Below are 18,698 nucleotides of genomic sequence, written 5' to 3' on the forward strand. Positions count from 1 at the left end.
AGAGAAAGCTTGGCCACTCCTGTCTGATGTGTCCCCGTCCACGTGGTGCATCCTGCGTGCGGTTAACAGTTTTGGCAAGGGCGGTTTGCAAGAAGCATCAGTTAAGAGAAGGGCTTTCAGCTACGTGACTACAAAAGCTCCTACTTACTAAAGGTTTTTGGTGATCAAATATTTTCAGTAAAAACTTTAGTACTCATTTTAGAAAACTGAGTTTCAATGCATGCTACCAAAAGGAAAAAAAAAATCTTTTCTTGTGGGAGAAGATAGCTGAACTTTTGATTCTCTTGTTACTTCTGCTGTTCAGCTGACTTGTGCTTTGTTGCTGTCATGGCTAGTACAGCTCCAGTAACGCAGCTGTTGAGGCGAGATCTGTGCTGGTGGAGTTTTAACTCATGTGGAAACGGTGCTCCCCTCGAGTTATGTGGGAGGAGAATTCGTACCTGTCCTGGCTATGGTAGCCACACATGTTGCATTCAAAAGGATCGCGGAACCCGTGGCAGCCCATATGGATCGTATACATCACGTGATCCAAGAAAAGGACTCGACAGTGTTCGCACTTGTAAACTTTCACTTGCTCCCCATTGCTGCTGATGACTTTGAAAGCATCCTGGCAATTGTCAGTACCTGCCCTCAAGACATCATATTGCCTGTTTTCTTCTTTTATAGAGATGCCATTTCTTGCATGGGGACCTATGTGGTTTGTCAGGTAAATCAAACCACTGCGTTCCTCGTTATTGCTCTCTGTATCTGTTGAGTCTTGGCAGCTGTTGCTGGGAGAAGCATCTCGTTCGGAGGAGACAGATTTGGCTTTGGAAAGCAGCAACAAGTTTTCCACTGCGCTGTCCTGAGCTGTATGGTTGGAGCGAGCCTGATTGTCCCCAAGAGGTTTGTGGAGCTGATATATGGGGCTGATGACAGGCACCACCTCAGAACCAACTGGTGGTGTCTGGACAAGGGGACGCAAGGACTCTGCCCCCAGGTAACTGATGGCGTTATTAATGGCCTGGTCTATAACGTGCGTCTGCATTATCTCATTCTCCTTCTCATAGTTGGTGGTGGCATCATACGGAAGGTCAGGCAGACACTTCTCACCTGCGGTGAAAAACAGTCAGGAGTTAGAGGGTTGATTTCTACATAATCAAGGGACCAAACGTCACGGATTAATGAAACCATATAATTAAAGAGAAGAGTCGATCAAATCCACCTCTGAAATTCACCGAAGGTATTCATAGTTCTCTAATATAGCTGGTCAGAAAAAATGGTTGCTTGTTTGTTTGTTTTTTAAACATGCAAAATGATTTGAGGTCTTCGGAAAAGCAAATGGATATAAACAGATTCCAAAAATAATTATACAGGGACTCATGGGAGTTACGGATTGAGAGCTTCATCCTCTCTCCTTTCTAGCTGGACTCATCTGCCTCACTCAGGGAGCTGAGGCATGCCTTTGTGATTAGTGAAGTGCACCAGCACACTTACAGTGAGCACAAAGCACATTATCAATATTTTCCCCTAAAATATTACAGTTGTGGACTGCAAATTGTATGTTTTAGTTTTAGACTTTCAGTCTGTTACAAATAACCTACATTGGCAATATGGTCATCAGAGAAAAATCAACAAAAACTTAGCTTTTCATATTGCCACCTTCCCCCCACACTTTGTTTTTTTTAAAATAAGCCATGTTAAGACATATCACCTAAAGCTACTTGTGTTCCTAGAAATTTTATGTCAAATAGTTATCCTCTACGGGAGCAGACAAGAATCAAGAAAAAAAGATTAAGTAGTTGGAATATACTTTCCTTATGAGGTAAAAAGCCCTACAGGGAGGAAGTTTACTTGTTACTTGTAACTTTGACCCTGATTTGGGATGCCAAAAGTAAGGGGGGCACTCTGGCGTTTTTAAAAATCATGCTGCACTAATGTATCTCTAGCTGGATACCCTAGGATTGAATGTAGTTTCACTGCAATTTCTCAAAATTCCTGGGCAGATAAGACTAAGGAAAACATAGCAGGTAAAAGTTAGGCATAGGAGAAACTATTTAAATTCACAGATGCTGATTTTTATGAACCTGCACAGTCTTCTCAAACAGTGTAAATCATCAACGTTGTTATCAGGTCCCTTATAAATCTGTGCAAATGCAAGGGGGTAAAAAATTCCCACAGGTTCCTAGGAACTACCAATAACACATTGTTTACAGTCCAGATGGATTTTTTAGCTCTGCAGATCTTGGGAAGTTAACTGAAAGCCACAAACATCTCTATGAGGTTCTGTCACCATTTCCTAATCAACATGGCATTTGCTGGGAGGCCTTGGAAAGGGCTGATTTGTCTAAAAGAAGTGCTAACAGGAGCATGGAAAAGATCCACAAATTAATTGGTCAGGAACTTCCTACCTACTTTCTACTGCACTTGACTATCTGACATCAATGAAGAGCTCAGAAAACTTCCAGCACGACACTATGGCAGCGAGGGGGCTAAAGTGTAGGAAGCCCCGTTGTCTGCGTTTCCCACAAGGTAGGGTTTCATGCTGTTTTGTCCACACTCTGCAAGCAGAGGAAGAAATACAGGGAACATTGTGCAAGTTCCTACAAGGAAGATAGGGTACAGACACCTTCTAGATGTGCTGCACAAACTTCCGCTTCCTCTTGTTTCCTTTCTGTTTTATTCTGACAATTTGAGAACCTCTCTACTGGGGTGCATTCTTTTTTTCTTCCAGATTTACCCTTTCTAATGTTCCAGTTTTCAGGCAGAGCTTGAGGCTTAAGATTCCAAATAGGCGTTGTGAAAGACTCTTCAATTAACTACAGAAAAAACCTCCACTAATATGAATATATACCCTTGAAAAAAAATTAGGTCAAAATCGTTTATATTCCATGGGCAGTATATACCACTCAAAAGCAGGGCTAGTTGTCATTATACATAAAATTTGGGTGTCCAGAAGGCATTACTTTAATAGCTATTTCTTGGGTAGTATTTGCTTTATGTAGCATAACTAGTTGGTAGTTGCACTGAGAGGATCAAGTGCTCCTTAGAAAAAATTGCTTCCAAGCAGAGTGTCTGGAACAGACACAAACTTGAGGCAGGCAGGTATCATTTTTGTTTCTGGGCAATGCAGGTAATACTTGCACTCATTAAAAATAAGAGCTCATTTCTGTGGTTATTAGAGCATAAGTAAATTAAACCACTAATGGTTTGATGCACTTCAAGCTTTACACTACTCAGAGTTCTGCAGCAGGTACCTAAGAAGCAAAAATGCACTCAGTGCATGTGATACTATTTTCTTTTTTTTTGTTTTACCTTTTTGTTTTGTTTTGGTTTTTAACCCCTGTATTTTCTTTGCTTCCTATTGTTTTAACAGGATAAGTATGTGTCAACCTTGCCTGCAGTTTCCACTCTCTAGTTCAGATGGCTCAGTTCTTTCAGGTCTGGGAGATGTTCCAGTTTGGAATACAGAGAGAATTTTAGAGAGAACTGCCTTAATTTGGTGAGCAATCTCACTTTTGAAAGGTAATGAATTTAGCCTTGAGAAAAAATGATTGAAGGAGCAGACAGCCTTTCCCTTGTGTGAAGGGTGCCATTTGCTCCTTCTCCCTGCAATTCAGCACAGGTATTGGGTTGACACAGTAATCTACAGGAGTAATAAACATGGTTTATTAGCTAAAAGCTCTCCTGACCAGCCGGCCCAACCTTGTGTTAATCAGTAATGTAACTAGTAAATTAAGCATCAGGTGAGGATTGGAAAGGAAAGGATTTGAGGGCATTTACTTGTCGGAAAAGATCATCCTTTTAAAGGTTAGCAAATTTCCATAACTATCAGCTGTCAGTAGGTTGTCTTCCTACACCGCACCCTGAATAACTGATAGGAGACTCTGCCCTCCTAAAATTCATAGTTAAACTGTCTGCCTTTACTGTTTCTCAGGGTGAAGAGAGAAAAGAACAAAAAAACCTAGTCCACACCTATGGATATATTGCATATAGGATACTTGCTAGTACCTTTTAATTTTTAACACTTCTGGTCTTCCTGGATCTTTCACAGAATTACTCTTTTCCCTAATGCAATCAGTTACTACAGCGTCTAAACAAATCAGGTTTGCCTCACATAGTTGATGTATTTTTGGTAACTGCCTCTACTACAATTTTTGTCCTTTTATATGCGTAAGCATTTCTTATCCTTCGCTACCTCTTGGTATTGTTGCCTTTGGACTTGAAAACAATCTTGCACCTTAATGTCAAATCTTTTGCTGTGCCTCTGTCGTAGCTGAGATTCCTATTTCCTTGTCTCAGAAATACTGACTTTCCTTTCACCCTTGTATCCTCATTGAAGAAGGTGTATATGGAATTTCTGTCCCATAAATGGGTCTTTTTTTTTGCTTTGACTTTTGACTGAACACCTTCTTAATATGTGTTTAGTTTCAAAGACTTCAGTGTTCTCTGATTGTCTCCTACAGAAAAATATTATAATTATGTGCAGAGAATTAGAATCTAACTAGATATGAGTATATGCTGTACATTTTTATTCATTTAAGACTAACTATACATAGCTGACAAAATATTGTCTGTGGCCTATTACAAAACTGATGAAACCACCATTTGGGACAGGCTCCATTTTTATATGTGTAGCCTCCATTTTTTCACTGTTAAGACAAAAAATATTTAGGTGCGAATGGGCATGAAGTTTTTGCATCATTTATAGAATGTACCCAGAGATCTTTTCATCTAGGTAGTATTCTCAGACTGAGGTTTATTTATTTCCATGATCATTTAGGGCTGTAAAAGTATGCAGACTTTCTGAAGAGGTGAAGAATATTATCCAGCTCTGCTCAACTATTCACAAAAGCTTTCACAAACACCAATATGCCCAGATTTGGATGCCATCCAAGAAGTTCTGCGGCCAGATTCTTTCCTAGCCGGAAACTTCTATTCCTATCTTCACGTTCTGAAGGCAACTTTAAGAGCCTGCCCAGATCTTATAATGATCTGGTTCATAAGCATGAAAAAGAATTAAAATTGCTCTCCAGGTGTATAATATTAAACATGCAGAAATGTATGCTGGAGCAATTTGCTTGCTGTTGTTTTGGTTTTTGGTTTTTTTTCCCAATACATCACTGTATCTGCTTTATAGAGATAGATATTGCTAATTTAGTAATACAAGTAAAATCATAAAGCAAAAGTAAAAATCCTGTGAGGTGCTTTCTGGATTTTGTTTAATTTTATTTTTTAGGAGACAGCAAACGTTTAACTCTTACCAACAAATTTCTGAGGCATAGAGCTCTTACGTTTGGCGACGTTACTTGCTAGTCTATCCAGCACGAGGGATCTTTCTGACCCTATCTTGCACAGGTCTTCAGCCATTTCACTCTGGTTAGTTTCCTCTTTTATGACTGAAATCAAATGACATCAGAAGAGTTAGGCACGCTTGTTCCATTTTAATGGAACTATTGTCTTCAGGTTATGGTTTCTCAGCTAACGTCTTTTAGCTCCCAACCAGCTGGAAGGAGCAGCTCACCCCTGCAGACACGGGATGACTCTGACTCTTGGTAGCAAAGTCCCTCATGCTGATCAATCTGAGTACATGCTCCTATTTCCCTCATTCAGGATACAAAACTGAGATTGCAACTGCAAGGCGCCTGCTGGTATGCAGTGTAATCCCTCCACCCTTGTTCTACAGGCTCTCTGCATTTCCATGGGTAAATGAGGTCCTAGAACTGTACTGGAGACGAAGCGTTCATCTTTTCACCCTCTCACTGTAACCCACCAACCTCTGTCACCCCTCTGCACCTCCCTCAGTGGAACTACCTGTATGATCCTTGCTTCTCTAGCAGGAAAAAATGGACAAACTTCTCCAATCCAGCAGTGGAAGATGTATTCATAAGCCACATCAGCCACTCTCCCCACCCTTTTTTTTTCTTCATAAATATTTCTATACTTCCCTGATGCAATTTTAGAATTTAAATGGCAGTTTAAGTTGCTGAAGTCACATCTATAGTCAAGCACTTATTTCCAATACTCAAACCTGTTTCCCAGCCTCCTGCTGCTGCTGACACACTGTAGAATTAGAAAGCAGCTTAGCTGTGAGGCTCTAGGAAAGGGAGGACTGTTTTACTTTCACTATGTTTTGCTTCAGTACTTTCCTGCAGAAACAGAAGGGATGTATGAAAATGCACTGTCAAAACAATGACTATGAAAAATGTATGGAAAGGCATTTCTGACTTTCAACATCTAAAGGAAAGGTGATGGGCACAACACAACTGGTGTTTTTTTGTTTTTTGTTTTTTTGGCAAGGGAGGTCAGACACAGGAGAGGAGAGGGTAATTTTACTTTTTTACCTGTTACTAGGGTATGGACATTTCTCCTGAACTTCTGAGTTGCAATTAAAAGGAGAAGCAGAAGATGATTTTTAGACTCTGATTCTGCAAGCTATTTCAATTAGGTGCACCACTGCACTACATTTTGCCTTCTGTGCCTGCTGAGAATTTGTTTTATCGCTAGATTTGCTGGTTAACAAAACCCATTACTCTGGTACCTGGGTGTTTCTCAATAGCTGAGAACACACCGTTCCTACGCAATGTTATTCTGGCAATATACCACTGCCATAAGAGGATGACTGTGAAAGTTCCATTGTTCCTGAAAGATGCAAAATCAGGGTCTGGCAGACAACGAAGGAGAAGATGAAGTGTCCTAGACAGCAACACTCTGCAGTACCAAACTGGAGAGTACACAGCCGGCTGCTGAGTCCCTGCTGGGGCAGCACATACTACAGTGGCAGTGACAGTGACAGTGAGGCTCACGGAATTTCACCCCAGCCCCACAAGATGCTGAAGACTGTGATCAATGCAATATATCAGCAGAGTTAACATCATGAAGGTGCAGAAGAGTAAAGGGTATCAATGGTACCTAGTCATCAGTGAACAAGCACACACCGTCATCCTGTGCTGGCTAAGGCTCTCCAAATGAAAATCCACACATGACTGAAGGATTGTAATTGACCCTTTTTAGACTTCATAAACTATTTCTTCTCTTATTTTATACAGGCCTGGTGTGCTTCAGCACACTTCCACCCAATTCAAATGCAAAACTCCAAATAATATCTCTAAGAGCAGAGCATCACATAGACAGAGAGATTCTAGTCCTCTAAAATAAGAAGTTTCTCATTCAAGTTAGCAGTTTTCTTTTTTCTTCTCTTAAGGAAAGCAAACAAAACTTAAAATATACATACAGTCTTGTGTTCCCCTCCTTACTCCTCTTTGTTGGATCTTTCCCTTATTTAAGCACTTTGTTAATTATATTTTTTAGTTTTACAAGCTGATGGAAAGTTTCTAGCAGTTCTGGTCCTTTCGACTGACATTTTAGTACATTGAACAAAGTATTTTAAAAATGCTGGAAAAAGAAATCCTGCTGTAGCAGAATGTCAAATCAGATACAGTAGCAGATTTTTGTGCTAAAATTTTAGAGTTTGGGAAAAAAGAAAGAAAAAAGGCCTGAATTATGGCTCTAATAGCTTCACATCACACCGTGAAATAATATAAGAATAGCGCTAGCTACTGGCTTTTCTAGATATAAAGTAGAACGCACTAAAAATCCCAGAAGGCCACACACTTGTTCTCAGCTATTTCACCGTACATTTTAATCATTTACTTTAGAAGGGAAATAATGTAAACATGTTTACAGTGAACTAGATTAGAATGCAATATACTAGGAAAAATGCAAGAAAGTGTAATTTTTTTGAAATTTAAAGAATTGATTCATTAACTGAGTACAACATTTTTTAAGATTGAAGTCTTTGGCTGTATACAAGGTCTAAACCTCAAAGTTAATCCTCTTTTTTTTTTTGGGATTTGAAAATATATATCAAATCCATATTATATAAAATATGGATTTCAATGATACTTTCAGTATACAAAAGGAAGAAGTAATTCTTCCAAAGAGTTCCTGAATTCTCCAGGTTTTCATCCCACTGAGATATTAGATATTCAGTCCTAAGCTAATGTAAATTCCCCTGTCATGTCTTGCTATAAACAAAGGTCCATCTCCAAAATGGTAGTGTTTCTTCTAAAGTTTATGATTCCCAACACCAGTTTCATCTGGACGTTTTTGCTTACTAAGACTTTAGTTGTAGTTCAGCTACTCATTCACACAGATTTTCATGTTCAGCATGCAGGTATTCAAATCCATGTGTCAGACACTGAAAATTCAAATGCCAAGACAGAATATTTGCTTCTAAACCCTATCACCTCTTTGAGGAATAAGTGTTGCTGCCTACCATATATTACATTGAGCTTTATTTATACATTCTCCAGCCCCTCGATAAAATTAGAAGGGGCGCTGCTCTAATGTGCTGTCTGCTAAAAGCATCTCAGCTGTATTCACTACTATCATTATGTGCATATACTTTACATTATTTGATAGCATGTAAAAACATATTCAGGTTCTGTCCAGATATAAAATATTAAATGAGGCATCACTGCCAACAGGTCAGACAGAACCTTCCATTTTTGTCATGTGACAAACCAAATAGCATATACTGACAGGACCAAGACGATGTGCAAGAAATGTAACTAACTGGATGGGCTCAAACTCCACCACAGAAGCTGAATCTCATATTCTTTATCTAAAACTGCATATGCAAGGGGATTTTGTATGGTTATTTACTGCAATTGATCCCACAGGATCTTTTGGATCTTTGTTAAAAAAACCCACCCAAATCCCAGTATCTGCTTTCACTATTTCTGGGCACAGTTTTAGATTTGATATTCTCCAAGAAATGGTCTTTAACTTCATCATAAGACTGGTCTCTCACAGAAGCATAACGGCTCCTCACCTCTCAGCAGTTTTCTTCTAAAAAGGAGGTTGGGAAGAAGTCTGTCAACAAATTATTAATCTTTCTGGACTCTCTCAGTCCAACTGGCTAAATTAAATGCCTCTGGCTTCACATCCTTTTGCTTGAAAGTGTGAAATAAAAGACAGATGGCTCATCTTTCTTAGGTGAGTTGGTTCCAGCCGTCAAGTAAGCCTCCCCTTAAGGTGTGCCTGGGAAGGGCAGGGGTTTTGCCATGCAGAAGATTCTGCAGCCCTACCTAGAACACTGTTATTAAGTCTTTCTTAAGAATACATCCACAAGAGTACTGTGATACAGGACTTTAAGCAAAAGGGGAAGGTGATGAGATGATGTAGTCATACTGTCTTGAGACGGTGAGCTGAAGTTTTCCAGGTCTTGCAAGTGTTTTGCCTGAGTTTTACTTTGATTTTTGTTTGAGCTCAACAAAGTGAGACAACAGCCAAATATTTATTAAGTCTAGAGTAAATCCAGCTATAATATCATACATATGAGGTGTGTGAGGGGTGCCTCCCAATGCAAAAGATGCCACAAGTGGTACTACTGCTCCTTTTGCATATGTGACACGACAGTATTAATCCCCAAATGGACACATTTATTACCTGAATAAAGGCTGCTTGGGATATTCATGGTTTGCAGGTAGTTGTGACAGCGTTCTTTATGTTCTTCCAAAGAGCTGCGCTGCTTATAGCTGCGACCACAGTATCCACACTTATGAGGTTTGCCAACTGCAAGAAACACAATTAACTGAAAGATTCAGACAAGGTATTCAACAACATGCTAATAATGGTAAGGAGGACAAGAAAAAAAGCCCACCCAAAATAACCCTATGCTGTGGTGAACTGAAGAAAGATTTTGTCGATTTAAAATACCAAACATGAAACTAATGGAAACTAGTTGTGTATCTTTACATCCACAGGCCAATTCTGCAGGTGCTGATTTCAGATGATTCACATCAGATAAGGACCGCAACATTAAATCTTCAAAACGGCATCTACACAACTTAGAAACTGACACACCTTCAAAGGTCTGAGCGTAGCTCTTTAGCTCCTCACTCCCACAGAGGCTGCCAAGGTGGGAACTGGTGGTGCAGGAACAGACACCCACCCAGCTGGGTCACAGTCCTGATGTAACCAGAGTCAGCTCAACTCTTTTAGGACAGTAAGAGATTTCACATGTTTTCTGCTCCTGGAAATTCAGGAGAGATGGCATGACAATTCTTTGTCTGTATGACACCAATCCAGATTTAGGTATTTCTGTGAATTTTGCAGTAACAATACCACTTCGTGGACTTCCAGACCTGAATTTTCTGTCTTAGTGTGACAAGACTTTCATGTTATATACAATTTCACAATTTCAGATGGTTACACAGCTTTTCTTCTGAATTTTATTCGCAGATTCTCAGGTGGAAATTACTCAGACTTCCAACTTGTTTTATAATACATTGGTGTCAATTTGCCAATCAAAGGAACTATTCAATATCTATAGTTTATGCATTGTCTCTTTAGCTACAGAATTCTCAGAGTTTGCCAAAAGTGTCTAGGTGTAGTTTCATGTGTATATGTAAAATTATGTTTAAGACTGTGCAGCCATGAAAATTAGTAGTAGCAAGGGAGAGGGAAGCAAAATCGGTTTTTAAACATCCACTTGCCTGAATTGGGCCAGGAACAAACAGGAGAAGTGGAAATTACTTTGAACATCTGGGAACAACACTGAGGATCTTATAATTTAATGCATGGGCTAGAGAAGGATTTCCTTAGTTTTGTGCAATGCAAAAAATGTCACTTTGAGAGCTCCTCTTCTGCCGTCCAGAACTTGGTCCCGGAGAAAACTTCCGCAAGTTCAGTTACCAGCGCGACTTCCAGCAGTGAGTAACAATTTGATTTTCCAGCTTAGCTTAGGAAACCAGATGAGACAACGCTCTGCTTTTAAAGGCACTTTAAAGGTGCTGAGTTGGTTTTGCTTCGCAGAAGGTGTGTGATAAAGGTGCTGAGTTGGTTTTGCTTCGCAGAAGGTGTGTGACTATGGGTTCTGTCATACAATGAGAAGTTTGTGGTAATGCAAAAGTGCGGCTATTCAAAAATATTCAGATCTCCATATTACTGTTGAGATAAAACACTGAAAAACTCCATCAAACTCCTCTTTTTTTTGAAGATTATTATCTTTCGCTTCCTCACCCTCTCTGTCCTCACCATCCTTTCTCTTTCAAAGTATTTGTAATAACAAGGTGCAACAAATAATTGTTGCTAAATACTGTAGGTGGTATTCACTCCTTAGATGGAGAATGACTACCAGGTTGGAGGTTTTTGAGACTTTGTGAGTTAGAACTTGCTGTGTTTAGGCCTTATATTATCTCTACATGTTGATAAATGCCATTCAAACCCTAAAACATTTATCAGCTTGAACTCATGTTTGCAGTTCCATGGAACAGATTACTCACATGAGGCTTGTAAGATGAAACCCTAATATAGAAACTTCTAATCAGCCAAGAAGTATGGGAAAGAAACAGTTCTGCTGAAGGATCATGAGCGTGAGACGTGTTTAGTCATTTCAGTGCAGCCCGCTCGCTCCAGGGTGAGAAAACCTCTCAGGCTCAGTTGCCACCAATGCCCCTGTGTCCTCAATGGGGAGCACCCCTGGACAGCCCCACACCTCCACTTACCCGAGTGAGTCCTCAGGTGTCCCGTGAGGGCATCCCTGCGGCGGCAGGCGTAGTTACACAGGTGACACTTGAAGGGCTTTTCACCTGAGTGCAACTTTATGTGGCGCAGAAGGTTGCCCTTCTGTGTAAAGGAGGCACCACACTGATTGCACTGGAAAGGGCGTTCTCCTGCGGGGAGATGGAGAAAATGTGTGAGAACAAAAAAAAAAAAAAAAAAATCTTACGCGGTAACAAGAGAAAGATTTCAGTGAGAAAGTTGTTTTCTCACTGCTGCTCTGTGACTTCCACCGGCTGCAGGTTTGATATAACATGAGGCTTTCAGACTAAACCTGCCAGTTTCTTAATGCTTCACTGGCTGGGTCAATTTGATCTGAAAATCTAATTTTTTTTTTCTAAATCAGAATGGCACATCACAATGCAAATTCAAACTCATTTAAATAAAGTGACTGCAACATTTTGTGTTGAAGAGCCACTCTTCCTGATCAGCAGTTTTGGAATAAACCAATATCCAATTTTGCATGTTGTGGCATTTGGTGGGGTTTTTAATGTGGCTTTTTTCAAAGGGTCTTTAAAATATGCCACTGAAGCAGCAAAATAAAAAGGAAACTCATTAAAAATGCATTTCAGGATCACAAGTTCATTTCAGCGTTACATTCTTATATTTAAATGAAAGGCACTTCATTATAACAGTTATAATAACTTCTTTTCATTTACATTTTCCCTGTATTTTCCCTTTCAATTTCTTCTCCATTACCTGTCTGTCCCTAAGCAGCCAAATCAGGAAAGAGACAGAGACAGAAAGAGAGAGAGTAAAAATCACATAAGTTAAGACAGTGCAAAGGAAGCCCCACACTTCCATGCCAAAGTCCCAGCCCTTCTCTGGCTAAGGTATGAAGAGAGGAGCTGCACTTAATGTCTCTGTTGGTCGCCACTTTGGAGGGACACAGGGCAAAACCTGAAGAGACACGGCCTCGATTAGTCTAAACTGGTACCTGTTATCAAGGAAGCCAATCAACTAGCCTTTGTAAAAATTAATACGGCTGTTGTTTGCTTCTTAGTGCTGTTCAAAATCAATGTTGCTCATTTATTCTCCAGGCTATAAAAAAAACATTAAGATAGATGAGGTCCCATGAGCAGGAACTGCTCCTGCATGCCCATTTCTCTGCAGCCCTTGACTAAGTCAAACCAGCTTTTGAAATTCACTTGCTGAATTCTGTTTCTCTTAGGCATAAATGTTATCTGCTATAGTAATTCTGCATCATCAATGTTAAAAACAGCCCAGAGATGGCATTTTCTTAGTTCTGATTTTCTTTATATAAGGATAATACTGAATTTAAAAATTCAGTGCTGAAGTTACTATGTAAAAAAACCCCACAACCAAATACAAGCTGAACAATTTATTTCTTCTCTCTCCCTTAACCATCATGTATTATTTTGCACATCTAGGACCAACTTGTATGTTCATACATGTGCATATATGTGCAGCATGATAGTATTTGACTTTTGGGTAACACAGTAGAACAGCTGAAAATCAATTAGGCAGCAGCACAGTCCCAACTCAAAGTTCTGCTGACTCTACCATCAGGGCTGGCAGCTTTAGCATTCAGCAAACAGTAAAATGAATCTACTTTATGGCCAGATATTTTTGCTGGTCAAAGAGTTTCCAGCAGGTCAGTATAGTCCCTCTCAAGCAAAATGAGCCCACTTTCTTTGTCTGTCAAGTAGCTGTATCAGTCTGAACGATGGTTGAATACCACAGATGAATACAGTGGCTGAGTTCAACACGGGGGGCCCACAAAAAGGCCAGCGTTAGCCCTAAGGGATTTTGCAATGTACTTCATAATGCCATGTACAGTAGTTGTTAGATAAAAAAAAAGAAATGTGTAAGAGTCTGTCTGCTCCACCTCTTGGGCCAGTTACTCAGCATGGAAGGTGATTTTTCAGAAGTGGATTGAAAGTAATGAAGAAGCAAATTTGTCATAGGGGACACAAATTCAGAAGAAATGGCTAATTCTTACTAAACAGCTTTTCTAGCATTCATTTCTGTGATTTTTACTCAGAGGAGCCTAAGAGGAGAAATATGAGGATTGTAAAAGTACTCCAGGAATGAAATAGAAAGTAAAGTGAGAATGAAATATATCTCCAGCCTATAGCTCTCACAATCACAGGGTGAAATCTTGCACTGAGTGGAGAAGACAGATGGAGGGACCATTTCAGATGAGACAGCTGCGTACCAAGCGTTTCTACAAAACTTACAGTGGGACCAAATGTACGGGAACCTGCACCCACGCTGCTGTACAAGCGAAATGACACCATCGCCAAAAGACCCTGCAACTACATGTAGCTGGGCCAGCCCTTGGTCGCCTGTGCTGCAATGACTGGGGTGGGGAATGCCCGCATTGTGAGCCCAGAAAAGATCCCAGCCCTGCTCAGATGGAGATGGTCACTGATGGAAGGTTACTGGATTTGGTGTGATCACCCTAAAACAGGGAAGGGACAGGACAGGAAAAAAAAAGCATAGTGCATCTTTTGCTTACCCAGTCAGCTTTACATGTTATTTTCTCACTGGTTCTGAACAGAACAGTACAGGTCTATCCTGGGTGGATTTCACTGCACAGTGTGTAACTATAGACAAATATGGGCCCAGGAACAAGAACTGGAATGGGACCCTGAGCTGAATCACCCACCACTTTGCAAGCCTTAGTGGGACTGGACTACTTATTTGGCAAAGAATATTTATCATCTTAATTGAAAACATTCTCATCTCTTAAAAAATATAGTGACAAAATCACCTAATACTGAGAGATGTGCATTCTCATTTTTTTAATGCTCATTCTTCAATGGGCATTAGTTTTCTAAATTAATTTGAGACAATCAGACCCAACTAATAAGACACAAGTGAACTAACTGGTGACAAGTTAAAAGAGGAATAACAACAGGCATCAGAACTGATTAGGTGTCGTCCTACTGGAAACCAGCCCCATGGAGAAAGACCATGGAGTCCTAATGGACAGTAAGTTGTCCATGTGACAGCAATGTGCCCTTGCGGCCAAGAGGGCCAATGGGATTCTGGAGTGCATTAGGAAAAGTGTGTCCAGCAGGTCTAGGGAGGTTCTTTTTCCCCTCTGCTCTGCCCTATTGAGACCACACCTGGAATACTGTGTCCAGTTTCAGGCTCCCCAATTCAAGAGAGACAGGGACCTGCTGGAGAGAGTCCAACAGAGCTATGAGGATGATCAAGGGACTTGAACATCTCTTGTATGAAGAAAGACTGAGAGAACTGCAGCTGTTCAGAAGGCTGAAAGGTAATCTTAATGTATATAAATATCTGAGGAGTGGGTATCAGGAAGAAAGGGACGGTCTCTTTTCGGTGGTGCCCAGTAATAGGACAAGGAATAATGTGTATAAGGTAGAACACAGGAAGTTCCACCTGAACATGAGGAAAAACTTCTTTACTGTGAGCGTGATGGAGCACTGGCACAGGCTGCCCAGAGAGGTTGTGGAGTCTCCTTCTCTGGAGACTTTCAAAATCCACCTGGTCACATTCTTGTGTGGCCTACTCTGGGTGATCCTGCTCTGGCAGCAGGGGATGGACTAGATGATCTCTAGAAGTCCCTTCCAACCCCGAACATCCTGTGATTCTATATAAGGAGGGGATATATATACCTACACACACATACATGTGCACATATGTACATATGCACATGTGTATGAGCACACTGAACAAACGAAGCCTGAATCTAAACCCTGAAGCCTCAGCAGCAGGGAGTAGGAGAGCATTCCTCTTTTCTAGATCTCCTTTTTCCTAAACACCAAACGAGACAGCAGCAAGGTAGAGAAAAATCAACGTTCTGAAAGCCTTAGGGAAGGAGAGCGAGGAGAGTCAGGCATCTGTGAGTGGGATTCACTCTGCAGACAGGAGCAACCGGTGAGGCACTGGGAAGTAGTCAGTGCTGTACAGCTGCTTGTAGACATGAGGGGGCAGAAATATCAGGTGCTGCTCCACATATCTGTATTTGGCAGGTGTATTCATTAAAAGTAATTATGCCTTTTATCAGGTCAGGCAGTCACTTGATTTTGGCACTTTGGCGTGCTAGAGTTTTGTTCACTTATCAAATATTTATTTAAGGAAACCTCACTGCATATGCAGGTTTTACATGAATTAGCAGCAAAGTAATTCATTTGCGAGGCTTATTCCTTCACCGGGCATGTATTGAAATGGGCCTCGGTGTAGTCAGTTAAATGTCTGTAATAGTATATCCCATTTCTACTTTAATTTTCACAGCACAGCTGAAAGGAAAAGCAGTCACCACTGTTTCCCCATGACATCCCTTTAATTTGAACTACCAGTTCCGAGCCTTCACTCCCTTGCCAGCTCCCAAAAAACTGCCTGAGCTCACCCGATAAGACTGCTTAGGAAAGGAGCCGAGGGTGAGGCAGGAGGGAAAGCCACGGAATGATTCAGGGGCACAACTTCACACCCCTTATTTTTATTAAGCATAAAAGAAGTGGGTCCTGCTGAGTAAAGTGCAGCTCCTGGGGTGCTTTCACTGCTTCCACTACTTTCCCTGATCAAAAAGAAGGTCCTGTTCGCAAGAGGAAGGCTCTGCAAAGGGCAGAGAAGTCTCAGAGCGATGGCCCTTGGGGCACCCTTGGCAGGCACGGGAGTCCCTCTGCCCCGCAGGGAGCTCAGGCAGCTGGAGCTCTGCACCAGGGAAACCTGAGACGCTGCCGCAAGGAACGGGCAGCCCAGCTTATCCTCCAGAGCCTCGGCCTGATGGGGCCCAGCCAGTGCACCAGAAAAAAAGACAGCTCTGCCCACCACCTCACCAAAATCAGGTGTGTCCACACACAGGACATCCAGCCCTGGTGCAAGCACTGCCTCTGACCCTGAGGAGCCTGAAACAGCCCCTGCAAAGCAGCCATAGCATACTTTTAATAAAACACTGGCCTCCTTAAACAACGACAAAGACCTCTATGCATTTTAAATTGCAACATATTATTTCAACTACTACAGCATCCTCTTCGAGCCCACAGGTCTGTTTAAAAGGCCTCGTGCCCAAGTAATTTTGCATATACATTTTACCAACTTTTAAATGATCACATTAACATTCAATTAAAAAATAAAAAAAAAAAGAATCGACCAAGAAGCATTTCATTTTGTACTTAAGAAGTAGGCTGCAGCCTCTCTTCTGAGAACTAGTTGTTGCTTTTCCATTAAAGATAATTATCTGCTCTTTCCTGAAAGAGGGATTTATTATATTGAATTGAAGACTACTTTGAAATAGGCATTGCTAACTATGACCAGCACTGAACGTGGCTAACCCACGCTGTACTAGTTGATCGCACATTTCCAGGGCTTGAACAGCCACGGTTACAATGACACACGTGAGGACTTTAGGGGATGGATGCTATTCAGGGTCTTTTCATGGCTCCTCTCTATTAAACTTTGAAAAACTTTTGCTAAACTCACTCCATAGTAATTCTGGGGAAATCATTTAGTCATGACTGGGGGGATTAGGAGAAAGAATGTATGTGTTCACCAACATGACTCTTCAAGTGGAATCTAACCATTGGACAGGTTGTCCTTACCTTACACATAGTTTTAAATTCTCTCTCATTTGAATATTCATGCAAAAATGCCAAATACTTTAGTTTCCAAGTAACTTGTGTAGCACAGCAGTATAATTCAGTTCTTTTCCTTTGATTATGGATGACCTTAGAGTTTAGATTGGAAGACTAATTCTTAGACAGCTTATTTTGGGTAAGATGAGACTCATCCTGATTTTTATTTCTTCCTTTTTTTCAGCCTCTTCTTTTTTTTTTTTGCACTCTGAGACTATTTAGAATTAGAAAATGGAGGCAAGAAGATTCACAGCACTATAGAATGAAAAAACATCCCCATGGAGCACAGCATCTTTACATGTCTCTTTTAGAGTCCCAGTGGAAACCTTTTAGTCCAGTGACAATACTTGGTTTTGCTTCATGAAACGTTTGACATAACACTGACCTCTTTTTTTACTAAGACGGCCAGTACAGCCTGCTTTATTTTGCCAATCACTGATCCATAATGAGCTTTGTTGCATCACTGGAAACATTAGAACTGGGTCAATTTCAGAGTTAGCCACAGATGGGTTCTTCTTCAGCAATTTTAGAAATTTCTTAAACAAGACTTCTTTACTTTTAAAAAAAAACACATTTGAACTTTTCATGAACATTTCACAAATTGCACAATTTCTAGCTCAGGAGATGGACTTCCATCAAGAAAGAATCTCAATTCTTGTGCTGTCCAAAATGGCATAACAAAACAACCGAGTTCCAAATGCCCGCTGATGCTGCATAATCTTACAAGAGAGAACATATGCATGATACAGAAAACAAGTCGTAGTTTCTAATACATGGCCGATTCATGTCAACTAAAGGAAAAACTATGTCAGGCCTTACCAGTGTGGCTTCGCTTGTGAACCATGAGCACATTGGGACCGATGCAAATTATCCCACAGATATCACATTTTAGCTTTCCGTTAGGAAGTCGAATGCCTCCAACTCCTGACATAGCCTTGCTGCCTGGGCCATTGTGTGAGCCATTCATTTTCTCTCCAGAGGTATCAAGCATTCGTAAATCCTCCGCACATTCTTCCCCATTCATTTCACAGGCACGCCCATTCTCTTCATCACTCTGAGTCTCTATTTTAATATTACCGGCTGAAAAAAACAATACAGGATGCCACTCAGTTTTGTTACAGAATAAACACGGTGGCAGAGAAACAATCACATCAAAGGAGACGATAACTTCTGAACATCATGTACAATATACCTACATAACAAAAGCTACAAGTGACTACATTTCTGTGGGCAATGCGGTGAGTTTGTAACACACGGAGCAATGAACAGTGAATATCAGTGTGACAAATATGAGGCATCCAGGGAGCTGGGAACTCAAACGTTACAAGTCTATTCCTAGGTCACTCTGAGATTTTTGCATTTATAATGTTCATTTTGACAGTTCAGGCTAATTGGAATGAAACTTTAAATGATTTCGCTTCACGCAGCTTTGTCCAAAACATTAGTGAAAGTAAATAACTCGACAAAGACAATAGATGAAAATGAAGTGAGAACGCAACATTCTCCAGTTGGCAGAAAGTTCCCAAGGGCTGTACTGAATCCGATATGTAGTTTGCAGTCCTATGGTAGGCAAGGACAATG

General features: G+C 40.7%; 1 protein-coding gene across 1 annotated transcript; it reads right to left on the reverse strand.

Moving 5' to 3' along the window:
* Positions 1-261: 261 nt before the first annotated feature.
* IKZF1 (IKAROS family zinc finger 1 (Ikaros)) lies at positions 262-18,197 on the reverse strand (the record flags this gene model as incomplete). Its single annotated transcript, XM_009873868.1, has 5 exons — positions 262-1,092; positions 5,244-5,378; positions 9,433-9,558; positions 11,493-11,660; positions 17,937-18,197. Coding segments are annotated over 5 exons (1,397 nt in total), but the record flags the coding sequence as incomplete, so codon positions are not given.
* Positions 18,198-18,698: the final 501 nt, after the last annotated feature.

This window comes from Apaloderma vittatum, unplaced genomic scaffold, assembly GCF_000703405.1.
Source record: "Apaloderma vittatum isolate BGI_N311 unplaced genomic scaffold, ASM70340v1 scaffold13367, whole genome shotgun sequence".
Classification (NCBI taxonomy): domain Eukaryota; kingdom Metazoa; phylum Chordata; class Aves; order Trogoniformes; family Trogonidae; genus Apaloderma; species Apaloderma vittatum.